This window comes from Schistocerca gregaria, chromosome 2, assembly GCF_023897955.1.
Source record: "Schistocerca gregaria isolate iqSchGreg1 chromosome 2, iqSchGreg1.2, whole genome shotgun sequence".
Lineage (NCBI taxonomy): Eukaryota > Metazoa > Arthropoda > Insecta > Orthoptera > Acrididae > Schistocerca > Schistocerca gregaria.
The window spans coordinates 142685204-142695330 of NC_064921.1; the positions used below are offsets into that span (position 1 = coordinate 142685204).

Below are 10127 nucleotides of genomic sequence, written 5' to 3' on the forward strand. Positions count from 1 at the left end.
ACATTCAAAATTTATCTCCCACGGGCCTTGCCCGTCGTGAGCATTATGATTGTAATAATTATTCTCAGGCAACGGGGTTACTTTAAACTGTCTGTTACCATTATAGCTGGTATTGTCACTTTCTCCTAAATCTTAACCTTAATCTAATACACACACAGCATTCTACTTACAGTACCCACAGCCCCCCAAGCGTCCCCTCCGAAAACATATCCCTCTTCATTTAAATCCTATTTAAGCTCAAAAAATTGTTCAGATGGCTCTGAGCACTATGGTACTTAACATCTGAGGTCATCAGACTTACAACTGAGAAGGTGAGTGACATAAACATTGTACGAGTGAGAGACTTTTAAAATGTTAAACGCCATCTTGTAATTATAACCCAATGTAATTTATTTTTTGGCCTTTCAGTACATGAAAGAGTATTGTTATTAATTTTATGAGTTTGGAGGTTACGATTTGTAGGTCTGGAGGTTTTTGAAACAGAGAGACATTTATCTGTGAGCTTGTGGACCTGAACAATGCTTTTATTTAGAGATTGTACAGGAAAATATTATTGAGAATTGACAAAAGGTTTCGAGAATTTGTAAATGAAATTGTATTTCATACTGGACGGAAGTATAATGCAAATAACATGAAATGTTTGTACTCTCTTCCATTATTCAGATTGCTGCCTATAATTTTGTTTTCAATTATAGCTTTAGTGAGTAATAATTATGGTAGCTCCGTGTTGATGTAAGTGATTGTTTCAAATTGCACCACATTTCACATACGTGGGGAAGGAGGCCGGGGGCGGTCGGGTGAGAAGAGGAGAAGAGATTAGGACCTGAGACATTCTACAAGTATCTAAAATCAAAAGCCAGTCCACGATGGTAATTTGCATTGCGGGGTCTGTTTTTCTTGTAAGATTACAACAGTGAGAGGGTGTGCTAGCTGGACGCTTTTGACAAGACAGACAACTGCACTTTGTTCTGCATGCAGGGTATTCCGAAATTCCTGTTTCAAGCTTATATGACTTGTAGAGGCGAATGAGTGCATATAGTTATGAATAGGAACCCATGTTCAGATACAGACCGTTTCTGTGCTGCAGCCGTTTTAATACATGATTGCCAGGTGCGTATGCAAACAGGATAGTCATGGTGGGTGGTGGTTACTTAGGATCGGCTGATGTTACTTGACGTCGATCCTACCTCTCTCAGGTTGTTCGAGCCTCATTCCCGTGTGTTTGTGTGTTAAAGCATGGTTGAATATACGTTTGCAGAATACACCGTGATGATCTTTCTGAATGGCGATGCTTACTGTAATGGATGTTTTGCCCGTCGCCTGTATCAGGCTCATTCTCTACAGCGTCCGACTCCATCACATACCCATCTCGCCACAAGTACGCAAGTGTTTCGAGGAAGGGTACCTTCATCATCAGCAAGTATAGTGCTACAAGGAGACGCCGTACACCAGAATTGGAAGAGACCTTAGTGCATCACGTTGAAGTTCCGGCAACGAGTACACGAGCAATTTCTTTGGCTATTAATGAGTGGAACTGTAAATTAAGTGGTGTACCGTTTCCCCCTAGTCAGTTACTTGTGAACGTGGTCACGTTACCAACATGTTTTTACATGGGTTCCAGTTCAAAATATTATTTACTCATTCCTCTCCACAAGTCCTATGAAATTTCCGAACACCCTGTATATGCATAAAGGAAACTTTGCATATCTTCGACGGGAGGGACTACCTGTGGTGGTCATCATGATGGAGAGAATGTGTCCACACGACCAGAACGTGAGGATCCACCATTCTGCAGTTCAGAGGACCACTGTCAAGACTATATCCAGGATGCTGTAGTCGTATGTAGTGAGGCTTCTGAAACATCTGGTCGGTATTTTGCCATCAAAGGGAGCAACGCAGCAAACTGCAGTGCGCTCAGTGTGGCTTAGTATTTAGTGTCGCTGGCCCGATCCGGACCCTTGGCAATTATTTGTTATTTAGTATTATTTAGTATATATATAGTTTGTAATACTTGTACATTTTGCAGTGCAAATTCTTCCCAGGAGCTCAGTTCAGTTCTGGCTGTATGTTGGCGTTCGTAATAATCAGCTTTCAGTGGAAAATGTTGTATTTCATTGACGACCCTGCATTCGGATTTGGATTTGAGTGTTACGACGACTTATAAATAACACTGCAGTTTTGTATATCCAACATAAAAGCTACAAACTGGAATTCCAGAAAAATCAACAAATTTTCAGAAATACAGTATAGTGCATAACCAAGAATCAGTGGTGAAAACGAGAAATAAACGGACACAACTTTCGGTTCTTCATTGCTTGTATAATAAATAAGGAACTACAAGCAAAAATACAAAATTCATCAATAAACTAACAATATAGAGTCCAATTCCGTGTTAAGCCGAGTTCTGAAGTGCTTCCTCGTGAAAGATGTTCCACCTCATGAAATGGCAGAGTGGTTTCAGAAATGGTACCAGGTGGGCCAAGTTGGATCAGGGTATGGAGTACTTACACCTGATGTGGCAGTTGGTCCAGGTCCATCAGTAGGTGGTGGACCTGGTGGGTCAGTTGTTTGAGGTCCACCTGTAGGGGTCCCTGGTGGTCCAGTTGGTTCAGGACCTCCAGTAGTTGGTGGACCTGGTGGACCAGTTGTTTGAGGTCCTCCTGCAGGGGTCCCTGGCGGTCCAGTTGGTTCAGGACCTCCAGTAGTTGGTGGACCTGGTGGGCCAGTTGTTTGAGGTCCTCCTGTAGGGGTCCCTGGTGGACTAGTTGGTTCTGGGCTTTCAGTCGGAGGACCTGGCGGCGTCTCCTGACTGTGGCATGCGCATGTCTACAATGGGAAGGCTTTTATAAGAAAAATGTATCCTATATGTATCAACTGTAGAACTGCATAAACATTTGCAGAAAAGAAGATTAAAATTTACTGTATGAGGCAAACTGTCAAAGTAAGTTCAAAATGGCTCTGAGCACTATGGGACTCAACATCTGTGGTCATCAGTCCCCTAGAACTAAGAACTACTTAAACCTAACTAACCTAAGGACATCACACACATCCATGCCCGAGGCAGGATTCGAACCTGCGAGCGTAGCAGTCACGCGGTTCCGGACTGAGCGCCTTAACCGCGAGACCACCGCGGCCGGTTCAAAGTAAGTATAAATTATTTACAAAGAACACATCGCTGTTTTATTGGAATAAATGACAGTATTTAGCGAGAAAAACAAACTAAATTCTAACGAAAGATTCATAAATACACTCGAAGACAATGAACTGGAAATGTGAGCTGCTGGAATAGAAGTTTTTCCTATCTGAAAGTGATAGACAGTCTAAAACAACCAGTCGTTTCTTAACACTATCAGTTCTCTATTCAAAGAAACGTGTAACTACTACAGCTCTTGTTATCACATTTTACAGGGTCATAGTCAGAAAGGTATCTTCATAAGGTACTCCCTTTAGAATCTTTTCTATACATTTTCAAGATTTGTCTGTATGCCTGTAACTGTTTTGTGCTCCACCTACAAGCAACAGATTTTTTTCCTAAAGAACTTCGATGTTTAACCTCATCCATTTAAGGCACAGTGTACTAAAAAAGCGCATCCCCGATGTCTCTAATGCACAATAGTGTGTAAGAGTTCAATCAGGATTAGCTCGTTAAAACCTCGGTAGAGAAATAATTTTTAAATTTGTATAGCAAAAATGGATCACTCATTTTTTAAAATGTAGTATGTCAGGAGAAAAGCATTTTTTAAATTCGCGTCGTTAGAATATTTTGGTAGATTTAGTTAGTACGCTAGTGTAAGTATTATGCTCGCCAGATTCTGCCCTGCAAGCAATTTTAAACCTCTATTGTATTCTCATCGGCACAGAAGGGAAAGCAAGCAACATTTGCATTGGTAACCTCTTCTTAAGATGAAGACATCAATTTTTGGAAATCCATTTGGTACTGTTAGAGAGGACGAGTCTCTATGGGGGTAGTAGGTTTCTTCATCTTCTTTTGTCAACAATATCAAACATACAACGAGGTACACCAAAGACACTTCCATAGATTACGTAGGGGAGGCACTGGAACGATTAAAATAAATAATGCTGTACTATTAAGATATTCTTTTGCTTCTTGCATGTCCTACTGTCAAATGTCATCAGCGAATCTCATTATAGATAGAATTTCAATTTGAATTTTAATTATTCTCGAACATTTCATTTACTTCCGTCATTGCTTCTTTAATGTATGGATTGAACAGAAAGAGTCATTGCTTCTTCAATATATGGATTGAACAGAAAAGAGCAAAGACTACATCCCTCCTATCTTACACTTCGTTCTTGATCTTCCACTCTTATTATTCGCTCTTGGCTCTTATACATATGATATATTATCCGTCTTCCCCTGTAGCTTACCCCTATTTTTGTTAGAATGTCGAACATGTTCACCATTTAACACTGTCGGACGCTTTCTCCAGGTTGTTAAATTCTATGAATGTATCTCGATTGTTCTTTAGTATTGCTTCCATTATCAACCGCAACGCCAGAACTGCCTCTCTGACGCCTTTACGTTTCCCAAAGCCAAACTCACCGTCATCTGACAGATCTTCAGTTTTCTTTTCCAGTCTTATGTGTTGTATTGTTGCCAGCAACTTAGACGCATGAGCTGTTAAGATGATTGTGCGATAATTCTCGCACTTGCGTCTCTTGCAATTTTGGAAACTGTGTGAATGAGGTTTTGCCGGAAGCCAGATGGTATATCACCAGGATCAAACATTCTACACACCAAGGTGAACAGTCCTTTTCTTTCACTTCCACCAACTATTTCAGAAATTATTCTTATTTGATCTTAAACCTTCCAAAGCTGTTCTAAATTCTGATTCTAGTAGTTGATCCCTTATCTCTTCTGTAATGAATCCTGTTTTTCCTTCTATCACGTCATCGGACAAGTCTTCCCGCTCATAGACTCCTTCAATGTACTCTTTCCACCTATCCGCTCACTCCTTTGCGTTTAACACTGGAAATATCATTGCACTCTTAATGTTACCGTGTTACGACAAGGTCTACAAGACCGTTGTTAATGTAAATTTGTCTGTTAACGTTACGACGTAAGTGAATTAACATAAATGAATTAACTTCAATAATCAAATCGGAAATGTTAGGCACATTTCTTAGACGAGATTTGTACGGCACAGATGTTGTCATCAACTGGAACTTCCGATTTGCAACCGCCACGGTATAGTATTGTATCGATAGTGTTTCAGTCAAGCGACCGAATTTATAATCAATCACATTAAGGAACGCTCTCCAGAGATCACCATAAATATTTTGCTCCATTTTCAAATGATTTTGTTGTGTGAGACATGAGATTGTGTTCTGTGCAGTGTTTGTATATATTGCGTGCTCTAAATATTTAACTGCTCTAGTGCATACGTAAGCTATTTGATGAATATTGCCAATTTTTCAGTTGCAGAGTTTTATGCTGAGTTCTACATATTTTAAAATCTAATTACTCAACGTGTTGATTAATTTCTATTTCATCAAGATGCGCCGTCTTGTACCTCTAAACGAGAGGTCTTCTGCCATGTAATACATTGTACTTGCAAATGAAATAAGTTTCTTTAGTGCCTTGACAATTTTCCTCGTCTTGAAAATGGAAATTTGTGTTTGTTGGCAATAACTTTTCTTGATAATGTTTTCAACTTGAACTCTTCTTAATTAGATTTTCGTTCTTAATTATTGATGTGTAATAGAGTAATACTGTAACACATAAGACTGTTAAATTAAGTATTGACAATGTTTTATCGAGTGGAAATTATTAAATGTGAAGATTTTGGAGGCACATGGTGTACTGTACCTTGGAACGGTTTTTCACATTATCCAGAGTAATTTTTGTAATTTCAAAAAAGGTGTGCAGCACACATGAAGCGAATTCTAGCATTTCGAAAAAGAAAATACACTGACCAAAAAAAATATCCCAACATCAAGAAGATTTGTACGAGGAAAACGAAAATGGGGGGGGGGGGGGCGTATTTCTACATCTGGAAGATAACGTCTATTCATATTTCGTGCCAATTGCTTAAGATTGGCAATAGTAGCGCCACTATGAAGATGTTTGTTTTAAATATGCGCTGTAACGGTCGTGGGTGTTAGCTAGCTTTTAGACTGGGCGTGGTGAAATGATGGTAGTCAAGAATGCCTTTAAGACGGAGAAGGCGCCATTGTCAATAGCTCACTGAGTTTGAAACGAGGTCCTGCTGTGGGGCTTCGAGAAGCTGTATGTTCCTTCCGCGATACTGCAGAAAGACTTAGCAGGAATGTTGCCACTACACATGACTCCTGGCTGCCGAGATCGCAGGAAAGTACGGTCATAATAAGAACAGGCTCCGGGCGGCCACGTGGCACTACCGAGAAGGAAGACCATCGTGTTCGGTGCATGGATGTGGCGCAACGTACCGCGTCTGTTAACAATAACTGCAGTTGACAGCACAATGACACAACGAAATGTGACGAATTGATTACTTCAAGAATCCTGTACGGTGCATTATACTGACCTCGGTGGTGTCAAGCGAGAGTTTGCTGGAGGTCGGAGCGTTGATCAGTTGCGTTCACCAATGGAAGGTGGTTCTGCCTCGGTGCCAGTGATGGCCGTGTGTTGGTTGGGAGAAGGCCAGTCTGAAACCAACCTGTCCCCATGCCAGACTCACTGGAGCTACACCTGGAGTTATGGTCAGCTATGCGATATCGTGTCACAGCAGGAGCATTCTTGCGGTTATCCATCGCTTACTGCTGCGAATGTGTACGTCAGCCTGGCGGTTCGATCTGTTGCTTGCCATTCATGAACATCATTCCAGGGGACATTTTACAACAGAATACCATTCTCTCTCATACCACAGTTGTAAACCAAAATGATCTAAGAGTGTCGACATGTTGCCTTGGCTTGCTAGATCACCAGATCTGTCTCCAGTCGAGCACGTATGGGACATCATCAGACGACAACTCCAGCCTCATCTAAAACTAGAATTAACCGTCCCTGTAGTAATCGACCAAGCGCAACAGGCATGGATCTCCATCCCATAAACTTACTTCCGACACCTGTGCGACACATTGCATGAACATTTGCATGCTTGTATTCAAAATTCTGGTAGTTACACTGGTTATTAACGAACCAGCATCTCACATTTGCAATGACTTTTCTCACCCTTAATTAACTTGCGATCTTAAAACGTTAATCACTAATGTATGTTACCTAGACAAATGTACTTTACATTAATTATTTCATAATGTTGCGATTTTTATTTCCGTCAGCGTACATTAAACTTCCATTACAGGGCTGGCGAAAGTCTGAAAAGTTTTTCAAGTAAAATAACACTTTCCTAATAGAGTGTAGCTCAATACACCTTCTGTTGTACACTAACCAATACTAATTGTAATACACTTAATGCTCGCCGGCCGATGTGGCCGTGCGGTTCTAGGCGCTTCAGTTTGGAGCCGCGTGACCGCTACGGTTGCACGTTCGGATCCTGCCTCGGGCATGGATGTGTGTGATGTCCTTAGGTTAGTTAGGTTTAAGTAGTTCTAAGTTCTAGGGGACTGTGCTCAGAGCCATTTGAACCATTTGAACTTAATGCTCGTAGAACATTTCACGGCTATCGGAGTACTCAGCAGGTGTTACTCACCACAAGGCACAGGGCGAGAGCGGCCAGAGTTATCCTCATGTTGGTGGATGTATGCCACCCACTGCAGGCAGCTACCGTCTTATAATACCCCGCACTGCGCAAGATGCAACGTGCGTGACCTTCCAATAATGGAACCGAGGTATGCGAATCGGTCGATGACGCAAAACACAACTGTTCCGGCCTCACTACGTTGAAAAGAGCATACTTTTTTTAATTCGCCACATATGGAATTTCTGTCAAGCATATTCTGAATGTGCAAACGGCCTTGCCGCAGTGCGAACACCGGTGCGCGCCAGATCACTGAAGATAAGCGCTGTCGGTCTTGGTAAGCGCTTGGATGGGTGACCGTCCTGGTCTGTTCAGCGCTGTTGGCAAGCGGGTTGCACTCAGACCTTGTGATGCCAATTGAGGAGCTAATGGATCAGAAGTAGCTGCTCCAGTCACTAAAACAGAAAAAGGACGGGGGCACGGTGTGTTGACCACATGCCGCTCCCTAAAAACAATGCTGCATTGGTTTGTAACACGAGGGTTACTCGATGTACCTAGGCCAGAAGATGACACAATGTAATGTCGAAACTGGTTGCCTAATAAATAAAACCAAAGTAACGGCTGTTGGTATTGTATTATTGGAAGTCGACCAGCCGAAGATCCGCACTCCAGACATAGGATGGAGTTACATTTCTCCCGAGGTCTGCTCAAGCGGACTATATTCTGAATGTGGTTGCTTGTAATCACGTACGAAGACGGATTCTTTCATTTCCCGATGTGACTGAAACGAGATCGGATAATATATCTTAATACGAAGAAAGTAGCCTTGAATCTTTCCGTACGAATTTCATTTTACCTTTAGGCAGACACCAACATTGACAAGGATTCAAAGACAGTTGATAGTGTCAGTACCACTTCTCAAAGAACTGAGTAATCTCATATGGCGCTGTCCACAGCACACATGGGATATGTCAGGAAATAGCAGAATCATTTTTTGAAAGAAAGTTTTTATTCGCCTACATCAATAATATCCCCTTGAAAACAGCCTCCATTTACTTATTATATGCGTAGGCCAGAGCCTTTTCTAATTTTCGAAGCACTTAGGGAACCCGACCTTTACGACAGCTTTTAACTCCCTCAGGGAGATATTCTTAACCATATAAACTTGTCAAATGACAGCCCATGAACGTCTCCTTCTTTTAGGAAGAGAAAAAAGTTGGGTGCGTCCATGTATAGCGAACGTAAAGAGACTTTTTCATTACTGGATAATTTGTTTGGCTAAAAGTTCACGAACAGGCTGCGAAGTGTGATGAGTTCTGATGGTACAAAAGTCATGAATTTTTCCGCCACAAACTGGAATGTTTCTTGTCGAATTGATTCCCGCAAACGGTGTGGAACTTGTAAGCAGCTCTCCTTATTGATCGTTCGACCTTGTGGCAGGGATTCGCTGTTGACTAGGCTGTTAAAATCGATGAAGGCAGTAAGCGTAACCATTACATTTGAACGCACATGTTGAGCATTTTTCAGTCTCCAGAATGCTTATATTGGGAAGACATATTAGATAACTCATGTTTCGACACTTGTTATGAGATGTTTCAGTAGTTCTCCATTGTCATTAACTTCATCTAGTGACTGTCAGCAAATGCCATCCGTCTCTGTTATTGTTCGAACTTCAACAATTTTGCAACAAATTTTACTGTCACACATTTCACATCCGAAATTACTAGGAAAAGTTCGTCGTATGAGCTAGTAAATATGTTAACATCATCAGTAACTTCTCTGCTTGTGATTCGGCTATCTTTCATAATCTTCTCTTTTACTTTTTTTCCACCTTTTCATCGGCTGATAATAAGGTAGGGCGTCCGCGATCGTCGACTTTAATGGTTGCAGGGCACACTTCTAAAGGCTTATACCACTTATAAAACCTTGTTTTAAAGAAAGAAATATTTAACATTTCTAAACTTTATTCCATTCTGCACACGGTTCATGTGGTATGGATAGCAACGAAGCCACGGCCTAAGTGCCAGTTAAGTTAGCACTACGACAGACAACGACGACAGCGCCTTCTAGCAGGCGCTGTTCAGCTTTACGAGCACCAGTGAAAATTCACCCCACTTGATTAAGAGCAGACGGCCGGGACACTTCGGACCACGTGGCAAAGTTATGTAATACGCTTGCATATGTTTATACACTAATAAAAGTGCTTTAACTGTATTTGCAGTACCGACGTGCATTACCTTTTCATGCTCCTACCCACTCACCGCCTTGGGATACAAAAGTTCAGTCACATTAATGTGACCACCACCTATGTTCGACGTCAACGAACGACAATCTTTCACAGACGGCAGGTGGTAGCGTTAGTAGTGGAAATTACACTACTGGACATTAAAATTGCTACACCAAATGGACAAATATATTATACTAGAACTTACATGTGATTACATTTTCACGCAATATAGGCTCATAGATCCTGAGAAATCAGTATCC

General features: G+C 41.4%; 1 protein-coding gene across 1 annotated transcript; it reads right to left on the reverse strand.

Annotated features, from left to right (window-relative positions):
- Positions 1-2457: 2457 nt before the first annotated feature.
- LOC126335678 (proline-rich proteoglycan 2-like) lies at positions 2458-7691 on the reverse strand. The gene is made up of 2 exons (XM_049999135.1): positions 7653-7691; positions 2458-2826 (listed from the first exon to the last, which is right to left on the reverse strand). Exons 1-2 carry the CDS (start codon positions 7689-7691, stop codon positions 2458-2460), a joined length of 408 nt encoding a protein of 135 aa, XP_049855092.1.
- Positions 7692-10127: the final 2436 nt, after the last annotated feature.